The sequence below is a fragment of the Canis lupus genome, chromosome 10 (assembly GCF_011100685.1).
Source record: "Canis lupus familiaris isolate Mischka breed German Shepherd chromosome 10, alternate assembly UU_Cfam_GSD_1.0, whole genome shotgun sequence".
In the NCBI taxonomy this organism is placed as follows: Eukaryota; Metazoa; Chordata; class Mammalia; order Carnivora; family Canidae; genus Canis; species Canis lupus.
Window position 1 is genome coordinate 22553721 of NC_049231.1, and position 27308 is coordinate 22581028.

General features: G+C 58.5%; 1 protein-coding gene across 4 annotated transcripts in view; it reads right to left on the reverse strand.

Moving 5' to 3' along the window:
• The window catches only part of PARVB (parvin beta), a 97538-nt gene that overhangs the window by 39842 nt on the left and 30388 nt on the right, over nucleotides 1-27308 (reverse strand). For all 4 annotated transcript variants that reach the window (XM_038550264.1, XM_038550267.1, XM_038550265.1 and 1 more), the window contains exons 2-3: nucleotides 9598-9687; nucleotides 8232-8302 (exon numbers count right to left, since the gene is read on the reverse strand). In XM_038550264.1, coding sequence (XP_038406192.1) covers nucleotides 8232-8302; nucleotides 9598-9687 — 161 coding nt within the window. The remainder of the gene's footprint in view (nucleotides 1-8231; nucleotides 8303-9597; nucleotides 9688-27308) is intronic.

The following is a 27308-nucleotide window of genomic DNA, read 5'->3' on the forward strand; positions in this document are numbered from 1 at the left end:
CCAGGTCATGGCAACTCGGGTGGCGAGCACGAAAAAGATGCGCAATAACAAGCGTCGGCAAGGATGTGGGGACACTGGGAACCCTTCCCATGTCGCTGAGGGGATATAAAACGGTACAGCTCCCCACAGGGAGCCTGCTTCTCCCTCTGCCTGTGTCTCTGCCTCTCTCTGTGTGTCTCTCAGGAATAAATAAATAAAATCTTAAACAAACAAACAAACAAACAAAAAAACCAGTGCAGTTGCTCCGCAGAACAGCCTGGCAGTTTCCCAAAAGGTGAGACACAGAATTATCATCCGACCCCACAATCTCACGCCCAAGTTCGCACTGGAGAACTAAAAACACATGTCTGCGCAAAAATCTCGTACACAGATGTTCTAAATATTCACTATTCAAGACCGTGAAAAGGCCGAGGTCCACCCGCCAACAGATGAAGGTCCCTCCATACAGTAAATAGTATTTGGCCATAAAAAGGAACCAAGTACTGACACCTGTTATGGACAAACCTTTCCATCATGCCAAGGGATAGGAAAAGGCCACAAAAGGCCACCGACTGGGACACCTGGATGGCTCAGCGGTGGAGCGTCTGCCTTCGGCCCAGGGCACGACCCCGGGGTCCTGGGATCGAGTTCCACATTGGGCTCCCCGCAGGGAGCCTGCTTCTCCCTTTCCCTGTGTCTCTGCCTCTCTCTGGGTCTCTTAGGAATAAATAAATAAATCTTAAAAAACAAAATCTACTGAGGCGACGGTCGCACGACTCTGGGAGGAGACTCATGACCACTGAACTGCTCAGGGTGCGAATTCTGTCTCAATGAGGCGGCCGTTCGGTTAATCTCTGGGATGCAGCTATGGGGGGGACGCCGACTTCTGCGGGGCTGTTGTGAGGCTCGTCAGGTGGTGTGGCTGGCAGTTCCAGGCACCCACGGTGATCTGCGCAGATGTTTGCGTGGCCATCCCTGGAGCACTCTCGTGTCAAAGGCTCCTTCCTGATTTACTCAGCATGACCAGCGGCACCTAGTATATGCCAGGCAGCCCTCCTGCCCCGTCCCAATCCCGGACACGGGAGATAATGAACATGACCTAATCTCTGCCCCACGTGAGGCAGTTAAGGTGTCAAGGCAGCTTACTGAGAAGGGCATGTGCAGGAAGGGTCCACACAAGAAGACACAGGAGCCAGGCCCATGTGGTCCTCCCTCAGCTACTAGAAAGAGCTGGTCCCCACCCTGCTAGGGAGTCTCAGACCCTGCCACCTCTCTGATCTTATCTCTAACCACCATGCCCCTTGTCCACGAGGCTCCTGCCACACTGCCGTCCTCGCACATGCCAATCACGTGCATACCACAGGACCTTTGCACCTGCTCTCGCCTCTATGGTAACATTCTTGCTTACAGCTCTCCATTCAAACGCCACCTCCCTGACCACCATACCTAGAACAGAGGGAGAGGAGAAGTGGCTACCCGCTTCTTGTTTTAGCTTCCATCGAAGCACTCGTGGCCATCTGACCATACGTTCGTTCACCAAACCTATCTCCCCAGCTGGCCTGTCTGTTCCACAAGGGCTGGACCTTTGTCTCGCTCAATGACACCTTCCCCAGCGCCTACATTTGGATCAGACCCACGGAAGGTGCCCCTGCAACCTGCAGCAGCGCTGCCTATAGGCCTGGCCGGTCTCTTGGGCACACAGACATCTGGTCCCAGAGGCTGCCTGGCCTGGAGCTCAGTCCTGCCAGAAAATACAACCGACATTGTTTCTACTACAAAGAAATGAAAACTTAAAAATAAATAAATAATAAATAAATAAAAATAAAATAAATAAAAATCCCATCCGATCGCTGATCTGATCCATTATAAAACAGGACAGAAAAGGGATGAAAATCACAGTCCCCACAGCAGGTTGCAGGGGTTGGCTCCAGGGAGCCAAAGCAATCCGGCCTCCAATTTCGCCGCCGTCCCCCCGTGGAGACGTGACCTCCCCTGGGACACCACAAAGCAACCACCATCCTACGTCCCTGCCCGTCCGTCTTAATCCTGTTTCCACACGAGACTTCTTAAACATAGCACCCCATCGCTGTTTCCCGGACGTGCTCATTTGCAAACCCCAAATCCTGCAGGCAAATGTCTGGGACATACATTAATGATGCCCTTGGCGTGTGTTGTTTCACAGGCTGGCCTTCAGCAGAATAAAAAAAAAAAAAATCACTTTCCCTCTGGTTCCTTGTGAACGATAATCAGGGTCTGCGGCCTGTCTCCCCCAAAGCTATGACAGTTATGTTTTAATCACTTCCAAACAGGCTCCTTGCCGCTTAATCCGCTGAGTCGGGCTGGGCTGCAGGCCGGGGAGGGGGGGATGCCGGCCGGAGCTGGGGGCCAGAGCTGGGTGCCGGGCTGAGACGCATCGCAGGGGCATTGCCACGCACCCCGGGCTCCTGCAGCACCGTCTTCCGCCCAGAGGATCATTTTCCTGCAGCCGGTTTTCTTCACGGGGACACGGAGAGGAAGCAAACCGAGCTTAACAACCAGGAAGAGTCTTGTCCAATAAACTGGGAAATGAGATGTGAAATCCGCTCGCGGGGAGAAATGTGTACCCCAGTTAACGACATGGGCAGCCCGCCTTGGACCAGCCAGCGTGCCTGCAAGCATGCAAGCCTTTCTCTGGCTCTTCCTTCTGGAAGGCATGACAACTGCCGCGCTGTCTTTCGAGGATCATTAAAAATATAAAGCATCTCCTCTGGAGGCTGCCGCCTGCCCGGGCCGCGCAGACAGTTCCCCCATAAGGAGTCCAGGGAGCTTCTGGAGGATGCTGGGGACCCCAGCACAGAGGGAGAGGATGGCGCGGGAAGTCGCTCAGGACGCGCGTGCCCAACTCCCAAGCCCAGTCGCAGGCCTGGCCCTGCACCCCCGGCCCCCCTGCCCTCCCCAGGCCACACCTGCCGCAGCGCCTGCCAGACGGTGATAACGGGAACTCGTGCAGGTGATCTGCTGCACCCTCGCAACGCCGCTGCGCTCCCCCGTCATCTGGGCCGGGACTGGAGTCAAGGCAGCCAGACCCCAAGCACGCCTCGCCCCTTCAGCCCTTAACGTCATGCTACGCACAACAGATGCTCAAAGACAATTTTTGGATGAGCGGCCTCATTCTTCCTGCCTGGCTTAGGTGGAGCCAGGGTTCTTTTTTTCTAGGAAGCAGAGGGCAGCTCATGGTATTTTAAACGGTGACAGTCCTGGGGTGGGGGGGCAGGGGGGCTAAGTCTAGGACAGGGAGGGAGACAGGACAGGGGCCAAGATAAGAGGTAACAAAGGAGCAGATGATAAAGAGCAGAGCATGAAAACAAGGGGGCTGACGGTGCTTCCACAGAATCGTCCCTCGGTGCCCAGGCTGGGACGTGGCCAGCGGGTCGGGGTGCCAGCCAACCTCACCCCTGACCTGCTTGGGCTCGCGTGTGGTCCACACTTCCCACTGAAAACCCCGTTTCTGAGCAGAGAACCTCTGCAAAGAACCACCAGCAGGTGCCCTTTGCTGAGGCCTCTTCCTCAGACGTGATCAGCCAGCGGTGTGGACAAGGAGAGACCACGGTGCAGAAAGGGGGTCAGAGAAGCAGTAAGAATCATGCAGGTCAAGTGCATGGAACCCCAAGATTGGCCACCCACACCCCCGGTTCCCAACAGAGGGAACTTTTGGGACCACCTGAGTCAGCATCCGATTCACAGGTGCCCCCCAACCCCTACCCCAGGCTCCCCAACTCTGTAGGTCTGGGGTGGGGAGAAAAGACCTGCCTTGTCCCTCAGCCGCACGCCCTTGCAGGTGGTTCTGACACACAACCTCACGCTGCTGCTGCCCGTCCAGCCCCCTCACTCATTCACTGCTCACCCTGCAAGTGGGAACCCGTGCCACCACGTGCGGGCACGTCCCCCCCGGCACTGGGGACGCAGCTGGGAGCGGAATGATGAGGCTCACTGCACGGGACCCCCTTCCAGAGGGAGGAGATGAGTAAATGCATGGTTCCAGGCCACACGGGGTGTTGGCAGGGGCGGGGAGGGAGGGAGCCAGCCGGGACAAGGAGGTGGGGTGTGGATGGAGCGCAGGGCCGGGGCGAGAGGGCTGGAGAACGTGTCTGCGGAGGGAGCATCACAAGAACACAGACACGTGGAGAAGAGGTCTCGGGCCTGGGGCTGCAAATGCACAGGCCAGGTGCAGGCCGGCCTGGGCCTCAGCCTCTGGGGGGTGGTCTCCGGGGCCCCTGGAGCATCCTGCCGGGTGGTTTACACGGGGGCTTCGGGCTGGCCACAAAGGACCAATGTGGCTTAGGGCGCGGGCTTTGGGCCACACTCTACTGGCCACGCGTGAGGGCTGGAGACAGGTTGGCCCTGGAGGGCAGTCAGGCAAACTGCGGGACGGCACCCCCATAACCACGCCGGACCACGAGGCTCAGGGAGCTTCCCTGGCTAGCAACGCTCAACGATACCATCGTATCAGTGCCACTAAGTGACACTGTGCATGAGGCCACCAGGAGAAGACACCTGGAAGTGCCACGTTCGGTGCCCCCCTGGGCCTGCCCTATCTGCGTCCTCCCTTGGCGGGTTTTTACCCGCATCCTTGCACCATGATGACCCATGACCGGGCGTGTGGCAGCACATGGTGAGTTCCGGGAGTCTTTCTAGTGTCAAACCTACAAGTCGTCCTGAGGACCCCAAACGTGTAATCAGTGTCAGAAGTGAGGGTGGGCTTGGGAGACCTGCCTGCCTGACCTCACACCTGGGTGAGCACATGCTCAGCGGCAAGGAGGCCGGTGGCGCCAGCACAGCAAACAAAAAGGGAAGGTGTTGGAAGTGATGCGGGCTGGGCTGCCCCCCACCCACATCACCCCCCGCCCCGGGACAGGCCGTGGTGCCAGCCGCCTGTCCCAGGAGAGGATGGCGGGCTGCCCCCACCTCCCCACCCAGCGAGGGGATGCTGAGGGGAGCAGACCCCGACTCGGACACCCCCAGGCCGCACAGCCTGCAGCCCACACGCCCGGTGAACATGCGTGAACCCAAGGCAGCCAAAGCTCAGCTCCAGCATCCCCCATGCCACCGCCTGCATGTGTCTCTGTTGAAAAAGGCTCTCGCTGGTGAGAACTAATATTTCCCGCACGTTCCCGCACGCCGCCACTACAGCTACCAGCAAGGCGCAGCCAGCCAACCCAGCGCACCCGTCCTGCTTGCTGCGTTAACGCTCACTTTGGAAAATGCTTGATGAAGTGAAAAATATGCCGCGAGCCTGCCTCGAGATGCTGCTGCCTGCAGTCTGAAAGCAGTCAGAACCTTCCAGAAATTGCCCGTCTCCTGGCACATGCACTCCAGGCTGGCGGGAGGGCCGCAGGAGCAGACCTCAGAGTCTCGCAGCTGGTCCTTCCAGGAACCGGGTGGCCAGCAGACCCAGCCGCTGGGGGCAGCAGTTTGGGGAAGGCAGGTGACTTAGCCTGGTGTCCCAGTTTCCTATGGCCACTCTAACAAAGGACCACAAATCTGGTGGCCGCCACAGCCGCAGGGTACTGTCTTACAGCCCTGGAGGTCAGAAATCCAAAGTCAGCCACACAGGGCTCCGGCCACTGGGTGTTGGGAGGCCTGGCTCCTTCTGGAGGTTCTCAGGGAGAATGTTTCCTCCCCTCCTGCAGCTTCTAGGCGATGCCCGCGTCCTTGGCGCACGGCCCCTTTCTGCACCTTCCAAGCCTGCGATGCTGCACCTCCATCCACGGGCAAATCTCCCCTGCCCCGCCCTCTTCTAAGGACCCTCGTGCAGGGACCGGGCCCACCCGGGAGACCCAGCATCATCTCCCAAACCAAGACCCCTGCGTTACATCTCCAGGGTCGTCCTCTTGCCACGTAAGGAGGTAACAGTATTCACATCGACATCTTCAGCGGCCAGGACTCAGCCCACCACCCCGGGGTTCCCCAGAAAGCAAGCCCAGGGCCAAGTTCACTGCTGCTCTCTTGCTGGGGTGCCCGGGGGGGGCATCCCTAGACTAGCAAGAGGGAGCAGGAAGGAGGGGAGGCAGGGGTACCACTGAGCTGACCACAGCTTTGTAAGAAAACTGGAGCATGGCCCTCCCAACCACCCAGTGGGGAACTAAGGCAGAGGCGCTCACTCTCCGGTGCCTTCTGGGCCTTCATCCTACTTTGTCTGATGGGGCACGGACCTGCCCGTGCCGCCAGCCGCTCTCACCAGCACACCCCATACCCTGCCACGTGGCCCGTCAGCCACATCCGGGATCCAGAAGAGGTGGAGTACCCAGAGCCCACACTCAGGTCCCGCTGTGCCGGCCGCCCTGGATGCAGAGACGCTCTGGTCCCCTCCATGTGGCCTGAGGAAGGGCGTGCAACTGGCCAGCCCTCACCCTGGAGGGGCCAAAACAGCCTGTGGTCTTAGGAGAGGCAGCAGCACCAGAGAAGCCCACAGGGCCCGGTGAATCCCAGAGGAGCTGAAGCAGACCCCACACAGGAGGAAGGTGATCTGATGACCATCTCGCCACTCCCAGGGCCCGACGTGGCACCCGACATTCAACCCGGGCTCCGTGAACACGGTGCCAGATGGCTAGACCCATTCAGGCCCGTGCACGTCACTAACACGTGGTATAACCTGGCGGTGCCTCTCCCCTCGGTCCCCACGGGAACGTGAGGATGGCACCAGGTCCCCTGGGGGTTCCCAGGGAGGCAATGCTTGCCAGCTCTCCAGCTTTGCTCAAGCGCTGGAAGAAGCAGAAAGCAGAAAGCTGTTTGTGGCGGTTAACACAACGTGTCAGCCGGACGGGGCCACCGAAGGCCCAGAAGGCGGTTCCAACCTTCCTTCTGGCTGCGTCGGTGAGGATGCTTCCAGATTAGCGTTAGAACTGGTGGACTGAGCAAAGTGGAGCCTCCCCCGACAACGTGGATGGCCGTGGACACGGACAGGCCTCATGCAACCCACTGGGGGCCCGAATTACAAAAATGAGGCTAAAATGAGTAAGGCGGGATTCACCGTCCCCCACCTGACGGCCTTGGACCTACACCACCTGCTCTCCGGCGTCTCCACTGCAGGAGGCAGATCGTGTGACTCCAATCCCGTGAGCCAGTTTGTCATAATAAATCTCCTACATGGAGATGGATGGATGGATGGACGGATGGATCCATTCTGTTGGTTCTGTTTCTCTGGAGAAGCCTCACTGAGGCAGCACAGACCCTTTGTGCTACTGAGGCATCCCCCGTAGTGACATTTTGGCGGCTGAAAGACAGGGTCCCTTTCCTCACCAACGTTCTTGTGTTCAGAGGAACAGAGCGGGTATTCAGGGGAGAAAAAACATTCTTCATAAAGCAAACCAGGTAACCTAAGTTGCTAAGAATCAACGTTTTTGGGGGCGGGCCCTAACATGGACCGTTTCCTGGTCATTTTTTTCAGGATGCCAGTTTTTTACAGGACGCGGCTTGCAAAGATTTTCCTTATCCTGCATCAGCGGCTGTGAGTACGCGGTCTGCACCACCCCGGGTCCGACAGCGCTGACTAAGGTGGAGAAGCTTTTTGAAAAGTGCTTCTAGGGAGCAGCTGGGTGGCTCAGCAGTTGAGCGTCTGCCTTTGGCTCAGGCCGTGATCCCGGGGTCCTGGAATCGAGTCCCGCATCCGGCTCCTCCCAGGGAGCCTGCCTCTCCCTCTGCCTGGGTCTCTGCCTCTCTCTGTGTCTCTCATGAATAAATAAATGAGATTAAAAAAAGAAAGAAAGAAAGAAAAAGAAAAGCACTTCTAACAGCCTCCGTCGGCGGCATGGACTGTCCTACGTGGTGTCCGCAGAGCCCGGGGGTCACCCGCGTCGGCCTCAGGCTGCAGAAGTGAGAGCTTTCCCACGGCCAGCTGCTCTAGTGCAGAGCAGGGCCTCTCGGGGTGAGGATGCTGTCAGCACCCAAGCCTTTGCTCATCCATCAGGGGGATTAACTTCTGAAGCCCTATTGTGGCTCAGATCAGAACACTCAAAACTGCAATCGGCACTCAGACACGCCAAGACGCCAAAAATACGGCCTCACTACTGAGCCGGAGCTCAGAAACCAGGCTAAGGAGACAGAAGCCACCACTGACGCCCCGAGGCGGCCATGGGGCCCCCAGCCCTCCTGTCACCGCTTCCCTGACCCCCAGGACCAGCTCTGGGGCTCGGCCCCTTGCCCTCCACCCCCACCCTGCCCAGCCATCACCCGCCACAGCCCAGAAGGAATGTACTGACCGGGGTGCCCCTTACCTTGACAAGCTCCTTGAATTTGGGGTCGTCCTTGGAGGTGGGGTCGATCATCGTGCGCTCCTCGTTCTCCTCTGCGGGGGGGGGGAGTTGCGGTCAAGCACTAGTGGGAGTGGCAGGGGTGCAGGGACAGCTGGCTGCCCCTGCCCAAAGTGGGGGACAGGGATTGAGAGCAGAGACCCCAGTCATCGTCCCGGGGGGGTCACCCCACCAGCCCTGCGCAGCCACACATCCCTTCTCCCGAAAGGGAGGCAGCCATCCTCTACCACCACCACCCCCAGCCGGGGAAGAAGGGCAAGGGAGGCATGCACACGGCCTGAATCTGCGGGAAAAGCGCCGCACAGCCACCGTTAATAAATACGTGCACTGACAAAGCTCACCATTCTGTAAAATATTAGGGCAAAAAATTTTTTTAATTGCAAAAAAGAAAAAGGAAGGAGGTGACATTTCCCAATAAAATGTGTTCATCCCTGTCCTGTTTATTTGTTACCCACAACCAGGCCTTGATCCACAGACAGTGGGGCCCAGCGAGCTGCTCCAGAGGGACAGCGAGGAGGAGGGGCGCCAGCGGGAACGACCCTGGAGGCCAGGCGCCATCCAGAACAAAGGGGAGCAGCGGCCCCCGGGAAGGAGACCCACGTGGTGGGTCCCACCCAGCACGCCCGGGGCCCGGGTGGGACAGCTCTGGCTTGGGCAGAGCTTAGGGCCTATTAATTATGTTGATGTCTCGGAGCCTGGGGACCTAGAAACACCGCTCCTCCTAGGACTGGCCAGTCCCCAAGACAGCAAACAAGTCCCCTGTGACTGCCTTTGATGCACACACCCCCCCTCAGAGCCCACTCCCCAGCTGCCGCCTATTCTCCTGGGCTCTCATGCTCCCAGCCCACCAGCCCCTGCCCAAACCCCCCGGGGCCCGGTACAGACGGCTCGGAAAGCCCCCGGAGCCCACCAAGAGTATCCTACTCTCTAGTCGGCACCTGCCCGCCCTACCCCCACCCAGCCTTTCCCATGAGAAAAGAGAGGCCACATCTTCCCCGACCTCGGGAACTGCGCCTGTGACGGGCTGTGTCCTCAACGGCAGCCAACCCTCGACCCGTTGGCCTTGTCGTCGTGCGGACGGGCGTTTGAAATCACAGAGGCAGAAGCTTACAGAGGAAGGCCGGATTATTTTTTTCCCCTGAAGACGTTTCTAAACGTGACCTTGAGCTAGGAGCCCCAGATGCTCTCTCGGATGACCCCCCCGCCCACTCGCCGCCCCCGCTTGGCATCTGATCACCAGGCCACGGCTCTGGGGCTCCCCCACCCCAGCCTTGCCAGCCGCGGGGGCTCAGCGACATTGCAACCAGGGGGCTGGCGGGACCCACGGTACCTAGCAGGGTGTCTTCGGGGTGAACATCCGCCGAGGCGGGGGACATCGGTGAGTTGATGGCATGTCTGCCTTCTTCCTGCAGGTCACTCACTGTCGAGAAAGGAGAGCACGGGTCAGTGTAAATACGGTGCCACGGCTTCGCGTGCCGGCCGCGGAAACACAGGCATCAACGCCCGCTTTGGAAGCATTTAACAAACATTCCTCAATGGCCTGTCGCCCAGAAAGAGTCCGAGCAAAAATGCTCTGAACCAAGAATACATCCTGCAGCTCTTCCCTCCTGCGCCAAGTATTTCCTGATGCCCGCCAAGCCCTGCCAGTCTGTTTCCACTGCTCTCTGGAATACATGACTCAGACACGGAAGCTTCTGGACGCTTCCAGATCCGCCCAACACCCCAGAGATGGACCAAGCTGGATTTGCAGCGACAGGGCCTGCAAAGGAGAAAGGAGGGACCCCCTGCTCCGCCCCGCACCCCCTCCCCCCCCCCCCCCCCCCCCCCCCCCCCCCCCCGCTCCCTGGAGAGCCGTGTCCTCAGCGGTGGGATCTGGAGGCAGAGGCCACTCCCAGCCCACACGCAGGCAAGTCCAGAATTGAAGGCAATGCTGTTGTCGATGGTCAGGTTCAAGGGGATGGAAACTGGACGGCAGGGGTGGCCAGCGCTAGGGGCACCAGAGCACAGAACAGAATATAACAAACCAGACCCGAGGCTTCAAGCTGGCGGGGCTGTGACCTGCAGTGTGGACATGGGCATCTGCCGTGTGTGTGTGCATGGGTGTGTGTGGGTGTGCACACATGAGTGCGTATGTGCGTCCAGGTACCCCTGGGACTCAAGCTTCCAGCCCCAAGATCTGATTCAACAGGTGGGGCCCAGGCACCTGCTGCCTTTGGCGGCCCTGGTCGAGAGCCCCGTTCTCGGGCAACCATCGCCGTCCCCGACCAACCACACGCCATGCACCGGCCTCTTCTGGGTGACTCCCCCCATCACCAGTGTGCCAGGGCCTTCTCTCCCACATGAAAACCTGTTTCCGTTTCCAATGCCGTGGTTAACGCGCCCGATCTCGTCTGATCTCGGAAGCTAAGCAGGGTCAGGCCTGGTTAGTACTTGGAAGGGAGTCCAAAGCCGTGGTTGCCTCAAACCGTTCACACTGCCTATCCGGGCATCTTAAGAGTAACCAAGAGGACAGGGCCTAAGGCTTGGGAGCGGGCAGGCTGGGGTGGTCCTCCCTCCCCGGCAACTTTGCTGGCGGTGCAACCCCAGGCAAGTCCCAGTAACCCCTCAGGACCCCCTGGGAGGATGAATGACGATGAACGTAGGTCTCCAGCCCCGAGCCAGGCACACGCTGGGCTCTGTGGACCAGCCCCTCCACCTGGCATGAGGACAACAGCAGTGGCCCCTAGGCTGCCGCGTCTCACGTCAGGGAAGGTGCTGAGACCAGGCTTTTTACAAAGGAGACTCTCGCATCCACGTGTCCCACAGCAGCACAATTCACAAAAGGAGCGAGACATGATCTATATCTACCTGCGCGACGCCACGCTAACCGCCCGTGGAAAGGAAGGACCTCCTGACACCTGCTGCCACGCGATGAACCTCGAGGGCAGCACGCCGCGTGACACAGCCACAGAACAAACACTGCACGACTGCAGTCACGCGGTGAGGGACCCAGAGTCACCAGATCCACTGACACAAAGTCCGTGGGAGGAGGGGGCTCGTGTTTAACGTGGACGGGGTTTCAGTGCGGGCCGATGAAGAGCTTCAGGACAAGGGTGGCGGTGGCCTCACCACACGGTGAGCGGACCTAATGCCACGGAAGCGCGCTCACAAAGGGTTAAAATGATACATTTTATGTTATGTATGTGTTACCACAATAAAAAAAGAAAGGGAAGAAAAAAAGTGGACCCTCTGCCAACAACATCCCGGTCTGGAGCTGGAAGTCAGCCCCGCGGTCGGCCCCGCACACGCACACCCCATCCCCGTCCTCCCCACCCCATGCACAGCCATCGTTTTCTCCCCAAACCCTTGGCTTAACTTTGTGCAAGACGCACACAAGTGCGATGAGGCACCCATGGGATCTGAGGTGCTGGGCCCCGCTCGCCCAGCGATAGTCCACGGATGCCCATGGGCCACCCCGGCCAGCTCAGGGGACAGTCACCACATTTCAGCAATTGCTTGTGCTACGTAATGACTGCAAAGAGCATCCCAGCCAGCAAACCGCTCTCAGAGGCAGAAAAAGGAAAGCAGGAGGGGGGATACTGAGGGAGAGCTGGGTGTGCACAGAGACCCTGAACTCCTAAATCCTAAGTCACAGAAGGACAGAGAGGCCAGGGAGGTCCCTTCGGGTCCAGGCGGTCGGAGATGCGCTTATGCTCACAGCCCGACAAGGGCTTCACCCACGCAGAGGGTGGCGCAGGTGGGGGCCTCCGGGCACAGGTGAGCCACGCAGCTGAGTCGTGACAACGAGCCTGTCACTCGGCTCAGGAAAGACGCCACAGGGTCCCGCGCTCCCCAGGACACAGGCCGCGTGCCAGAGTGACGGCGGGAGGGCAGCGGGATGGACACTCAAAGGCTTCCGGGCACACGGCCCCGCTACCTGACCTCAGAGACAAGAGCAGGGGAACAGAGAGGAAACAGCATTTTCAAAGCATAGAAATTGGGTCACATGGAAACAGAGAAGTTTCCACGCCGCCCTGGACACCAAAGATAACACTAAACAGGACCCGAGATTTCTCGACCTCCCTAAACGAGAGACGCTCCCACAGACCCGCCCGGGCTCTGGCTCCATGGCACATTCCAAGGAGCTCGCCATGTGCAAAGCTCTGAAGGAAACAAGGACCGGGCCAGCAGACACGGGCCCAGGTCTGTGACCACAGGGCCCGGGGTTCGAATCCCACCTTACCACACGTGGGCATGTGGCCTGGAGGGGTCCCTTCACCTTGCCAGGCCTCAGTTTCCTCACCTGTAATGCGGGGGTGACAGCAGTGTCTGACTGCCAGGGAGCAGTGAGGAATAAGTGAGATCATGAATGCTCGGCTCCTGGTTCGGGGGCACAGGCTCTGGGAAGGGGGGGCACAGGAAGGAGGTGGGAAAACAGACTCCAACAGAAGGACAAAGCGAGGAAAGAGTGAAGAAGGGGAGGCGTGGCTCTCCCGCACCCCAGGAAGGACCAGGGAAGGCTTCCTGGAGGAGGCAGCAATGGAGCGCAGCCTTGAAAGACGGCAAGAATCTGGAGGCGGGGCTTTGGGACTCTGCAAAGCATACGGGTGACAGATGAGAGCCTGGACCCCGGAAGCCCCCCCGTGGCACCCACATCGATGCTGAACCACGGCAGATGCCTCTTCAGGACTCTGTTTCTCCCAGCCTGGGTTCCCCGAGAGACACAGCCCCGTCGCCAAGGATCTTTCCGTCTGAATCTGATTACCGTCCTTCCAAGGGTCAGTCTGACGTTTGGGAGGGAGGGGCTCCTCTCGAACCACGGCTTTTCCCCCAAGGACCCCACTCTGCCAGTTTTGCGGCTTTCCATTAATCCTGGAACGTTCTTGTTTTTAAAGTACCGGCCCATTTGCCAGAAACCCGAACACTTCAAAGATGCGAAACGCCGGCCCCCTTGAGTCACAGAGAAAGATCCGCTGGCCCGGGAGAGCTGGCGCCTGGTGCGCACGCCGGGTGTGGACATTCGGGGTGGGGGGAGTGGGGGGCTCCGCGTCACGAGGCTGAGGACTCAGTGACGTCCTGAGGGTGCACTGCGGTTGTGAGATGCACGCCCTCGTCCCCACAAAACCTGACAGCCAACCGCGAGGAAGTCGGTGGCAAAGGTTCCTGCCGCACCCAAGCTCACCTTCCGGGGGTGCCACTGTGTGGCCGGGGCGGGTGCAGAGGGGACCTGGGGTGGGGGGGAAGCCAGGAGATTGGGGGAGGCGATGGAGGCCAGGTCGGACGGCAGAGCCGAGGGGGAGCCCTGGATGGCACAGGTGCCCCTTCGGGGACGGCCACCCCCTCACCCAGCCAGGGGCAGGGGGCAGACCGGGACATGCAAACGGCAGTCTCCAGTCTTGTGAGCTTTCACAAAAGCGAACATTTAGGGTTTAGTGCACTGTACAAACATGAGCAGATCATTCCAATTCTGTGGGCCCACCGGGGGCGACGGGTTTGCAACCGCAGGTCGCAGTGCACGCACAATCCGTGTTCCCACCCGTCCGTGGAAGTGGACGGAGCGCCGCTAATGTATCCTGAATACCTACTATGTGCCGGGCACCTTCTGCGACACCTGTTCACTACATCTCCTAACAAGTGTGTGAGGAGTGGCTGGGTCCTGGCTGGGCTGGCATCTGTTAGATGTGAAGGCACCTGACGCATGCGCCACCCCCCCCAGTGCCCAGGGAGCCCCAGAGTCAGGACTGACCCTGGTTCTACACGGTCTGGCGCCTCCTTATGCCAAACTAAGTCCTACGCACCTTCAAGCTTCAGCTTCCTGGCAACCTCTGCCAGGAAGCCGTCCTGGGTGCTCCCTTCCCACCCCCGGGCTCCTCTGTGCCTAGCTCACATTGCGCAGCCCCACGACCTTCTCTTCCCCGGACCGTCTGCCCACCCACACCCGCGCTAAGTCAGCTCCTGCGCACACCGTAGGTCTTCACATTTGAGGAGCCTCGCAACGGAAGGGAGGCTTCGAACCCTGGAACTGGTCTGCTGGTTTCAGATCCCGGCTCGACCCCTGACGAGCTGATCCTGGGCAAGCTGCGTTATTTGCTCCGTGCCTCAGCTGCCATCTGTGAAATGGGGCATCGGTCAGAGAGGGATTACAAGGCTCAGTGAGCGGGGGCGCGGAACGATCGCTGGCATGCAGTAGGCGCTCGATACATGCGAGCTTTCAGCATCTGCTGGATCGATGTATACAGGCGTGTTTCCAAAGCCTGTTGGCTTTCCATCACCCCACCCAAGGACTGGGCAAGGCTTAAGAAAAAAAAAGAAAAAAAAAAAAAAAAAAAACACCTCTCTGGCCTGGAATTACAAGCACATAAAAAAGAGGAAAGAACTGGAAGCTATAACCTCGACACTTGAAAGCACCTCATAAAGAGCCTGCCATGTACACCCCGGGCCAAATGCAAAGGTTCCATCTTTGATTTTTTTTTTTAAATCTTTTCCTTTGTATGGGTTTCATTTATTTACTTATACCCAGGCTCTTTCCAAAAAAACAAGCTTTTAGGCAACTTGGGTTTGTTTTTTTTTTTCCCTTTGACATTACTGGGGAAGCAGGAGCCTGAAAGTGCCCGGCTCACAAAGCAAGGTCACCGACAGGGAAGCGTGAGTCTGAGCACACAAAGGCTCCTCAGCCTCTTTCGCTCCATGAGGGCCTGCCGGGGCAGGACTGGGGGGGGGGGGAAATCACGACACACCCCCTGCAGAGATGGGGTGCAGGAAGCCCACGGGGCACTCACCTGTGGGGCTTCATGGACCATACAAAGGCCTCCCGAGGGTGGGATGGGGGGCCCTGGCCTCGGAAGCTACGGCGGCGGTGACAATTCCATTTTCTGACATTTCAACACAGCAGCAATGTTTTGCCACCTGCGGAGGCTTTTTGCGCCATACATACGCTTCCTGGTTTTCGTGCAGAACAAAAGACCAGGAGGAGAATTTTCAGCCGCACCATGTGAACAGGATCAAAGAGAAAATCCCAACAAAACAGCGCATCACCTGACCCACATCTTCAGGAGGAACCTGAAAATGGCAGGAGAGCGGCCTGGGTTCATTCGGGACCCTCGACCCATGCTGGTCGAGACACACATGCTCCTAGTTAGGGCCGGTCCTTGAGGGGACTGGGCGGGCGGGAGGACCGAAGCTGCCCGGTGCTTAGGAGGACCCAACAGTGAGGCTCTCCAGGCCTCTGCAAATAGTGAGGGGTCGTTCTGTGCACTTGGAGGGGTCGTTCCTCTGTAGAACTCAGAGTTTCTCTGAATAATTAAATTCACCAGCCACAGAGATCTTAACACAGTGGTTCCGCTAGCAATGAGTCAAATTGTACTTCCTGTGAAGATCTCACAGCTCAGTTAGAAATAGGACCCCAGGGACACCTGGGTGGCTCAGTGGTTGAGTGCCTGCTTCCGGCTCAGGTCGTGATCCCGGGGTCCTGGGATCGAGTCCTGCATCAGCCTTCCCACAGAGCCTGCTGCTCCCTCTGCCTGTGTCTCTGCCTCTGTGTGTGTGTGTGTGTGTGTCTCATGAATAAATGGATAAAATCTTAGAAATAAGAAAGAAAGAAAGAATGAAAAGCAAGCAGGCCCCAGTAAAATCTCAGGCAGAGCAGATTGGACCACTAGGGGAGAGGAGGCTACACGGCAACCCTGTCTGACATCTGCAGAGACATTGCTCCAACACCAAGCTAGGATCAACACTTGGGGGGAGGGGGGATGTTTCTTTCTGGCACCACTATGCTTGCAAAGGCCCGGAAGTGTGAGGCCCGGTCCTCCCCAGGAGGCTACGATGCCCAGGTTCAATCTCCATGATTCTCAGGACAGTGGATGGATGGCAGCGTCCGGCCCAAGGTCAAAGGCTGTGGGAGCTGCCGGCCGCCGGGGAGAGCCACTGCCCTTCCCGACCCGGATGTGGGACAAGAGAGAAATTACTTTCAGCAATCCAAGCAGGAAAACGTACAAGAAAGAGCCTCTTGACCTTTAAAGTGGCAGATCCGGTTTGTTTTTACCGAGGAATGGGATCTGGCCTTGTCACGAGGATGCTCGAGCTCCATATATTTATGTATGTTTAACTCGCGGTTATTTCTCAGCAGGGGAGTGAGTGTCTGAACTGTGCTGACAACACCACGGGAATAAGAAAGTACCCCAAACCGTAAGGGTGGCTCCGGCTGACATCTGATTTATGGGGTTAGCTCTGCCGGGGCACGAGTTCCATCCCATTTCTAGAGACAAAATCAGTTTAGAGGCTAAAATAAATGTGTGAGCATTTCAATAAAGCAAAATCCAAAGCAGGTCAGCAGGTGCTCCTGAACCCCTTGAGAGCTCACAGCTGAAGGTCTGTCCTGTTCAGGCAGCGGCAAGCCCCGGGCTCTACAGCCCTACTGACCTAACGAGCATGGGTCGAAGGCCACCTAGGTACTGGCACTCGGCCGGACGCTCGGGGCCTGCCCTCATGCTGCCGAGAGTCCGGCACCGGCACCGGCAGCAGGCAGAGGGGAAGGATGTGCTGTGGCCCCTCCGCCCCCACAGCCTGACCCAGCACCTGGCACCTGTAGAGAAGGCTCTAAGTGCACCACGTGTCACCGTGTTGCATTTTCAAAAGCAGGTTTCGAAACGATACAGCATGATGTTTATGCAAATGACACAATCAGAGACTCAGATCTACCTATTTCTAGGTGTACGCATCTAAATTCATACAGAAAAGATGGAAAGGCTCTGCTCCAGAATGACGGGAGCGGTGTTAGGTCTGGAAGGGACGAGGGCGGGGAGACGGGAAGGCTGGGCCACGCCAGACATTCTGGTAGGAGTCGGTGCCTGTGGCCCCCGTGGGTCCTGAAGCCCGAGACAGCCAATCCTCCGGGGAAGGAGGCCCCGCCAGAGCCGAGCCTGTCCTGAGGACTCACCTCTGGGGCGAGGAAGGACAGAGGAGCAGGACCCAGAGCCCAGCCGCAGAGCATCCAGACAGGTGTAGGTGCTCCATCCTGCAGGGAGAGCTGTGTGTCTGCGGCACAGCCCTGAGCAAGTCACGGGGGGCCACGCGCCCACGGCTTCGTGTGTGGGCAAGAGAGAAGCAGTGGGCTTGGGGGGTGAAGGATCGGATCTCCCCCAGGCAATTCTGTCAAGACCTCCAGGCTCCGGGAAATGCCTTCTTCTGGATGCAAGAGGCGTCTACCCGGCTAGAACCTCGGATTGCCCTGTCCTCAGCTGCTCCTCTGTGCTACGGAACGGATCATCCCATGGCATCTGTCTTAGGGCATACCAGGGACGTGCGTGCAGCCCGAATCAGGCTGGGAAAGGGGCAGGAGGGGGGCCAAGGGGCCGCATCCTCAGGAACCCTGCCGGGTGAGACGGGAGCAGCCCGGAGACAACACCGTGGATACACCTGTCACCGCCCAGACGCCAGTCATGTCCCTTCTCGTCAGCCGCCAGAGCCTGCCCAGGGCCCTCTGCTAACCGTGCACCCTCCCAAGCACTCAGCCAGGCTCCCGAGCTTCACTGCACTCAGGATGCCCTGGACTAGAGGCGGATTCCAACCCAGCAGGCCTGGGCAGGGTCCAAGGCTTGGCTCCAGTAACTGGCCCCAAGGTGATGTCACTGATGCCCGGTGGTCCATGAGCCCAGAACTTAGAGACAGCATCACCCCCCCACCCCTGCTCCTGAAACCCAAACTGGCTTGCAGCTTTTGGTGTTCCTTTCAGAGATGAAGACGGGGGGCCACAGTTCAACACCTTTCCACTTGGCCCGCACCTGCCACAGGTGCTTCCCTCCCCGGGAAGGAAGGAGGTCTACTGGGCACGCCTCCCATGTGCCAGTACACGAAGCTCCCCACCGCAGGCGAGGTCTCTAAGAGACTGAGCCACATCCAAGCTGGCCCGGCCAGTTAGGGATGGATCCCACCCACCCACGGCTGGCCGTGCCCCAAACCACATCATCTTCCCAATTCTGGTGGGACTGACAGGAGGCACGGAACACCTCCCACCGGTGGGGAGAACCCAGAACTTCACCCCTCCTCCAAATCCCTGTTCTCGATCTCGAGCCAAGTGCGGAGCTGCTGGGCCCGGCAGCAATAATGGATGAGTTCACTTGCCACCCCTGGCTCCTCCCAAGGCTCTCTTCTCCAAAGGGCTGGTTCCCACACCCTAGGAAAATGGGTTCAATGGTAGAAATGGGCCTTGGGGAGGGGGACCCTTGGGATTCTCCCGGAGGCATTGCCAGCCCCAGTGGACACAGCAAGCAATCCGGAGGGAGGCAGAGATGGAGTGAGGGGACCTCAAGGCACAGCCCTGACCATGTGAAGCTACTGCAAATGATACCCTGATTCTGGAGCCACGGCTGGAGGCAAAAGGCCGCAAAATACAGACACACGCAAAGAACACAGAGGGAGGAACCAGGGTGCTGGGCAAGACAGGACCGACCTGAGAGTCAGCATCTTGTGTCCTGTCCCTGGAGCAGCCGGTGCGCAGAGGGGAGGAACCTGTCACCCGTCACCAGGATGGCCACCCGGCCTCCCACAGGCCCTATCGTGGCCTCTCCCCTTTGGCGGGTGACCATCCTAGACTCAGCGGTTTCTCCTCCCCAGCACCTGTCACCTTTCTTCTGGCCACACAGAACCCAGCTTTCCCTCGGACAGAATCAGCAAGGACCCCTACCCCATTCTCAGGCCTTATAATCTATTAAGACAAAACGGAGAGACTAGTTTAGCAACCCTGTTTGTGTGCTGGATCAAGCCCAACCCGAGGCCGGCCAACAGATGGCCCTTTCTTTTCAAGGCAGGACCCACGAATTCCACTTTGTTCTTCAACCACTTTGAGTTTCCTGTCATTTGCAAACAGAGTCCTATCTGATGCGACAGTCCTTCTGACACAGAAAGCTAACCAGTCGCTCCCTGGTGTAATCCACAGCGCGGCTCCCGCTGGCGCCAAGGTAAAAGGCAAGCCCCCTGGAGAGGCACCCAAATGCTTGATGAGCACATGCCACCCCTCATCAAACCAGCTGCAGCTCCTGACTTCTGCACACACCCGCCAAGGAGACCACCCCAAAACCACTAGTGTCCATCACATCGTTGCCCCAACTGTCCCCAGCACCAGAGATGCTCTTCACGGTCCATCTGGCTAACTCCACCCCATGCCCCAGCTTTGGCAAGGACAGCATTCTCTTTGCACTCATGACCCCAGACAGAGCGAGGGCTCCCCCTCTGGCTTCCTACAGCTCCCCTCACGTGTGACAACCATAATCTTTTACCCCCTGTCATGTAGCTGCGGGGTGGGCCTGCCTCTCTGCCCCGTACCCCAGAGTGCGCAGGGGCCAGGTACTGTTCACAACCACGGCCTCACATCCTGCACAAAACCTGACATGTCATAAGCGCAAAAGATATTTTTTTTTTAAGATTTTATTTATTTGAGAGAGAGAGAGAGTCAGGTGCGCATGAGGAGAGGGGAGGAGGAGAGGGAGAAGCAGGCTCCCCATTGAGCAGGGAACCCTATGCAGGACTCGATCCCAGGACCCCGGGATCATGACCTGCGGCAAAGGCAGACGCCCAACCACTGAGCCACCCAGGTGCCCCACGCAACAGATCTTTGTGGAAGGAACAAGGGACTACGTGTTTACATGAACAAAATGGAGCTGAACAGAGAATTTAGGTAAGGAGTCAGAAGAATGGGGAAAGCCGGGAAAACGGGGAACACACAGTGCTTGCAAAACATTCCACCTCCAGCCACTTAATTGGGTGGAAAAGGAGAGTTTCCATTAAGGCTTCCATTAGCCTGGCAGCCGTGGGTCGCCAAGGACCCAATTACCACGATGTGGTGTGTGGACGGTGAGCACTCAGGGGAGGGATGCTGCTCCGCAATTAGGGACTTATTGGGACAAAGCTGCCTCTGGAGCCACATTCCCCAAACCTCGTCGGCTGGGGTGCGCGTCCAGACCGGCCACCTGCTGCAGGCACCCGCAGGAGAGGCCAGCGAGAACAAAGCGACCCACCCGTGTCCAGGAAAGTAGGTCCTCTGAATACAGAGAGTCGCTTAAGTACAAATATAAAAAAGGCTGGCGCTCAGAAGCTGATGTCAAACAGGTAATTTCCCCGGCCCAGATCAGGCCTTTTCTTCCCCTTTGCCCTGGGGGATCAGAAAAATGTGAGAATCACAGAGAAACGGCTTGTCTGTGGGAAGGAGAACAGGAAGAAAGACTTCTAGGTGAACGTGAAATGTCAGGTTTACCATATAAACCACCTGGCGAGCAGAAACCAGGACACGGGAGGGGCCCGGGCTCCCGGCTCAGAAAGGATGACTGATCCTGGAGGGACGGGGGATGATGTGGCCGGCTGCTCAGGAGGACAGCAAGTGGGTCAGCTTAGTCAAGTCCCCTCCCGGATGCAGCAGTCAGGATCCTCAGGGGCCGGATGTAGCGGCTGGACCAGCGCGAGGCCAGGGGCGTGCTCCGCAATCTGCGGGTCTCGGCTCCCAGTCCCTCTCTTCCAGGCCACCTCCCACCCTGTCTCAAGACTTTGTCCCCCCAACACAGCCCATCAGGCCATGCCTCTACCCACAGACCGTCCCCATCTTCTAATGCCTCCCCACACAAAGCCCAAATCCCTGCCCCTCGCATCCCAGCCCGACACTCCACTGAGGAAGAGCACAGGGTCAGGCACAGCCAGGCCCCCGGGCCTTTGCTCGGGCTGTGACCCCTCCAAGAGCACCGTATCCTGCAGCTGCACCTGCCAGCCCAACACGCTGCACCTTTATAGTCCGCTGCGAACCTCTGCTCTTCCACCGGAAGCCCACCCCCCACCCCCAGCCCAGGGCGGGCACTGGTGCGGGCAGACTAGAGAACCCAGAGGCTCTGGAGGTCCGTCGTACAATGACCTTGGGCACGGGCCGCGTCTCCTTCTGTCTTTCACTGTCTTTCCACTGCAGGGGGATGATAACCAGACAGGACTCTGAGGTTGTCGTGACAACTAATCAAACAAGCAGCAGCCGGGCGGTAAACGTCGGGTCTCCCCCTCCCGTGCCCCCACCGGCACCTGCACTGGGGAACAGGGAGGGCTTCGTGTCACACGGAGGCACCTGCCTGGCAAGTTCACCCGGCCTGCCAAGCTGCGGGAACTCACAGCCACCCCTGCGCTCCCGGGTGGCGACCAGGGAGGCGTGTGTGGATGTCTCCCTGCCAGATTTTAGGCTCCCAGAGGCAGAGGCCAACCCCTAGCAACCCTAATGCTCCCAGAAGTGGGCCCCGCAGAGAGGACCCCACGAAAGCGCGCCCGCCTGACAGAACCAAGTCAAACCAAATTCCAAAAGCCTCAGGTGTGTGTAAGGATCGAGGGGTGTCACGGCTTCATCAGCTAACTGTTCAGAGGACGGGGGTGGGATGTACCCCCACGTCACGGATTCTCAAAAAACCCAGACACTGAAACAAAGCAAAGCAGGCGTGATCCAACCTCCAGGATCCTTCACTTACTGCTCGGGCATCACCACGAAATGCTTTATATGGTGGCTGAGCATTTAGAACAGAAACTAATTGGGCTGAATTATAACAGAGCCTCAACTCTACGTAAAACATCAGGATGGCAGCTGGACAGTGCCAGCAACAGTGTGACCCACCCCACCCCCCAGCCACCCCCACCACATCAACTCCCCAAGAAGTCCGAAGTGGCTCCCAAAGCACCAGGTGGGAGCTGAGGCCAGCCACCGTGGGTGGTGACCGGCGACCAGGAGAAGGAAGCCACGGAGCCCGCGGAAGGCTCAGAAGCACTGCTTAAGTGACTCACAGTGAAATCAAAATGCAGCCGCGTGCCAGGAGCAACGGATGGCGGAGTGGGCTCCCCCGGCAAATGTGCCTCCCTGGGGATGGGCAAGAGCCCCGGCTTCCCGGGGCCCTCGAGGGCCACCGTCACTTAACGGGTGCTCTTTGGTATCTGTGATCTGACGAACAGCTGGACCCACGCCCCGAGGCCAGCCTCCCCCGGCCCCCAAAAGGGCCATCCAGGTTCGCCTCCCGCGTTCTCAGTCCCCCGCTTAGCACAAACGCCTGGCAATCACTGCATCCTGGCTGCGTTCATGCTAATCTGGATGTGATGTATGTGCTCTGTTCCCTTGATTTGGGGATGGTGCATTTATCACATTTCCACCAATCAATCGTGCTGGGTTTTGGTGAGTACGTGGAAGCAATTTCAATCACTGGTCATGAAAATCTGTCATGAGTTAACAAAAAAGGGAGAAAGAGCCTAAAATATGCAGAAGGTGGGGGCAGAGGGCTGAAAGCATCCCCTCAAGAGACCCAGAATTATCCAAAAAGCCACATGGATGTCTCCCCTGTGTACTTATCGGCCGCGGCCAGGGGCCCCCTGCCCCGCCCAGGAGCCCAGCAGTGCCGGGGTGCCCCACCAAAGCAGGAGGTTATGAAATCCTCTGATCATTTCCAGGAGCGGGGTGAGCCCAACGAGCTTAATGCACCGGGAGAGAAATGTGCTTAATAAAGAGAAAAGAGAAACGGCAATGCAGAAGTAAGCCTGGTGAAGCAAGTGCGGCTGGTCCCTGCGCTGCAAACTCGTATTAATTAATCTGATCGGTAAAGTCCCATCGTATTCAGGGAAGTCCAAAGCGCGCTCTGCTGAGAAAATAAGAAGATTAAATCATTAAGTCGTTAAAAAAAAAAAAAAAAAAAAGATTCTCTGTGCACCTGCCACCAGAGACCTCGGGGGAGGGGGGTGAATTAGAGAATTCGGGGAGGACACCGCCGGCGGGACAGCGCCCTCTCGTGGCCCATCTCCACGGCCGATGCGAGACCAGACTCCCTCTGCACAGACGCCACCCAGAGAGTCTGGGCGGATGGGCGGATGGGCACCCGGGGGGCTGGCGGCCGCGTCCTCACGGGAGATACTCCAGGGGCCCACGCGGCTTCTCGGGCGGCCCCCCCTTGGGCAAGCACGGCTCCACCCTTGCTGAATGGATCCAACGGTCCAGACAACAAAGGAGAGGGACCTTCAGGACCCACCGGGGTTCCCGGAGACCAGCCTTTGGAGGGAAAGCCCCAAAGGGGCAGCTGGGAGCCAGTGGAGATTCCCATCCTGCCAGCCAAAGCGAGGCTCCCCTGCCCCCGGCACCCCACATGGTTCCAAGGGGCTGCGTCCTATTGCTTTCCTTTCAAGCATGGTCACGTTTGAGGCGGGTGCATACACCTGTCAGAGGATGCGTGTCCACAGTGCTCTGGAAGGGCAGCCGCACGGGGCCCGGCCCACAGGAGGCACTCGGCGACACATGGCAAGTAAATGGTGGATTCGTGGACGAATGAACACGTGAATGCTGCAGGACCCTAACTGTCCCCTCCGTTGTTCCTCTTTGGAACTCACAGGAGCTATTTTCCTTTGGGGCCTCTGTGCCCTGCTAAATAACACCCCCTTCCCCCACAGATGTCTCCACTCTGCTCCCTGTGACTCTACAAGGCAAAAGGGACTTTGCAGATATGATTAAGTTAAGGGTCCTGAGATGAGGAGTTATCCCAATTAGCCAGGTGAGCCCAAAGAAGTTGTGAGGGTCCTTATAAAAAGGACACAGATGAGGGCAGCTGGGTGGCTCGGTTAACTGTTTGCCTTTGGCTCAGGTCGTGATCCCGGGGTCCTGGGATCGAGCCCCGCATCAGGCTCCCAGCTCCTCCCTCTCCTTCTGCCCCTTCCACAGCTCATGCTCCCTCTCCTCCCTCCCTCTCAAATAAATAAATAAAATCTTTAAAAAAAAAAAAGGGGGGATCCCTGGGTGGCGCAGCGGTTTGGCACCTGCCTTTGGCCCAGGGCGCGATCCTGGAGACCCGGGATCGAATCCCACGTCGGGCTCCCGGTGCATGGAGCCTGCTTCTCCCTCTGCCTGTGTCTCTGCCTCTCTCTCTCTCTGTGACTATCATAAATAAATAAAAATTAAAAAAAAATCAAAAAAAAAAAAAAAAAAGGACATAGGTGGAGCTGTGAGCAATGAGACAGCAGAAGCAGGGAGAGAGCCGAAGGCACCCATCGTTGGCTTTGCAGATGGAGGACGGGCCCCACACCAAGGAACGCGGGGCAGGGGGCCCCTAGAAGCTGAGGTGTCGAGAAAACAGATTCTCTCCTGGAGCCTCCAGAAGGAGCAGAGCCCTGCCAACACCTGGATTTTAGGACTTATGACCTCCAGAACTGTAAGTTTGTGTTTTGTTTAAGATTTTATTTATTCATTCATGAGACACACAGAGAGAGAGGCAGAGACACAGGCAGAGGGAGAAGCAGGCTCCCTGTGCCCCATTTGTGCTGTTTGAAGCCACTAAACTTGTGGTAATTTGTTATAGCAGCCACAGAAAACTCATACGGCCTCACGACAGCCCCGCTACTACTCCATGTCATCTCAAAAGGCCCAGAACATTCTCTGACTGCACCGGTTTTACTGAGCACCTGCCCTGTGCCAGACCCCAGGCTAAGCTCCAATGACAGCAGTCATTGAAATAGGCCCGGCCTCAGTCGGGAGGGCGGAACCCCCCCACAGGAGGCCGCTCAGCACCTCAGCACCCAGGCCGGCCCCGCCCCAGAGAATCATCCAGTGCAAAACGTGAACAGTGCCGGGAGGGGACAGAGGGGATCCTGCTCGAGCTGCCTCGGGCCCCCCAGACGCTGGCCAGGTGAGGGCTCCCGACATCTCTGCACAGCTGGGTGGCATCGGCAAGCTCCTCGGTACCCTCACTCAGGTTAGGATCCCATGGGGACTGGGGCCCTTCAACACCACCTCACGGGGTTGTCATGGACCCCATCCAGCTGTCCTGTGCTCTGCAAACCATACCCTGGGCTCCAAGGGTACAACAGACCCTGTGCTCGGGGAGCACCTGTTCAAGCTGGACACAGACGGTACCGTATGGACAACAGCGTGACAACTTCACGCAGTAATAACAGGGTGTAACCAAGTGTGGAGTGTGGGCATCCTCCAGCCCACAGGGCCAACGTGGCGCGAGTCCCTGCCTCTAGACCTTTGGGCAAAAGGCTCCTGCCTGCTGCCAACCAGGCCCCAAGTCCAGGGAACACATGGGGGTGGGCGTCCTTGGCACAAAGGCCCAGCCCAGACTCTACTGGCTGAGAAATCAAGTGTGGACGTGAGGTGGGGGCCCGAGGGCCGGGGCAAGCTCACGGCCATGCGGCAGGCCTGGCTCTCGGCTAGACTCTAATGCCTGGCCAGGCGGCTGAGGGGAGCACGGGGGAGTCAAGCCTGCTGCTGCCCCATCCTGGGGCCTCTTCCTTCCTAGGTGGTGAAGTGCTGGTGAAGGGGTCAGCCCACCCTGGGGGTGGGGGGCGGGGGAACTTGCCCTCTTGGGGCTGTAACAAACCCAGCCGTTTGCTGGAGGCCTGGCCTCCCACCTCCCCACATCTGGATGCCCTGCCAACTGGGCCCCCTCCCTCCCCACGGAAGCTAGGGCCCCCCCCAGGGTCAGTGCTCTGCACTCTGGTGACAGGGGGGCTAGGTGGGGACGCTGGACCAGGCCGGTGTGCAGGCGGGACAGCTGCTGCCAGATGCTCCGCTGAGCAGCCCAGCATCACAGTCCCGACATGGTCTCCTGTCCGCCTTGCTCACCCAGGCGGCCGTGTGGGCAACGGGACCACGCAGCCTCAAAGCCGCGGGGTGTGTGCTGACCGTCTGACCGCCCGCGGGAGCTCTAGATGACCAGCCCCTCCTTGTGCGTCCAGAGAGCCCTGCTCAGATGCCCGCCCCAAGGATGCCTGGGTGACTGTCACGGCACCCGGCTTCCTTCCCGCCCCAGGGTCCTCACACTCTGGTCCAAGGGGTGCTCCCTGCTGGGCCTCCGGGGCCTTCCACCGCCTGTGAGTGCCTCCGGGCAGCAGACCCCAAGCAAAGGCGCATCCTACTTCCCCAGCTGCACGGGGAGAGGATGATAACACCGAGGGACATAGTTCATCCCCCGGGGCCCTCTGGCATTGACGGGGCTGACAGGTTAACAGTCAGGGGCTGGGGCGAGTAGGTGCTTATATTAATTCACTTTTAGTTTGCACTTCCTCCACTTCATAGAAGAAGTCTGGCTTTTTCCGCACATCGATAGCAGAGCTGGGAAGAGCTCTGACTCAGTTTACTTCTGCTCATCCACTCACCCGCGACCACTCCACAGACATCCACCAACACCAGGTCGGGCACTGGGTGGCAGGCGAGGACTCGGACACAGGCCCTGCCGCGGGGGCCTCAGCACCCAGGAGACGGGTAATGGAGCTGTGTGAAAATGCTAGCGACCTGAGAGGGAACGACTGGCAGTCCAGGCAGGCTTCCTGGAGCAGGTAACCTTGGAACCAAGTCTTGGCCTGTAAGGAGGAGGGACACGGTGGCAGCCTCCATCCTCACATTCCCAGCAGGCAGGGGAAGGGAGTCCTTTTGCTCTGGGTCGTCCTGTAGCAGGAGGACGGCTAATGAGCTGGAAAGAGAGGGTGACTCTGAAGTCCCCGATCAACAAACTGTCCCAATCCGCCCCCAACTTGAAATCCCCCACCCTGCAGGGTGGAGACGGAGACAACCGGACCTGGCGCCATGGAGGAAGGAAGTTGGCCTCTATGGGGAGCCTGCCTGCCCCACACCCTCCTGCACGAGCTCACGCGGGCTCCCGGCTGCCACTGCAGACCAGGGGACAAGGCTCTGCGAGCAGGCGATCTGCCCAAGGAGAGACAGCCGAGTGCTGACATCCATCCCAGAACCAAGTCTCCCCAGCGAGGTAGCGCTCTCCACAAAATAACAGACAAGGGAGGTCACTGGCACTTAAGAAACCTTGGAAAGTTCTTACCCTCCTGGATCCCCATCGTAGGGAGGAGGGAGATGGGAGCCAGAACACACGGCGACAACAGGCAGCGACACAGGAGTGGCACCTGCTGGGCACCTGTGGATGGCCGCAGGAGGACCTAAGTGCAATGAGCGGGCGGCTCCCTTACCCCCATTTTACCAATGAGGAAGATAAAGGAATGGCCAAGGCCCGGTGGCCAGCAAGAGACGGAGCGAGGACTGGTATCCTTCTGTCCCCTCACTGAGCGTCC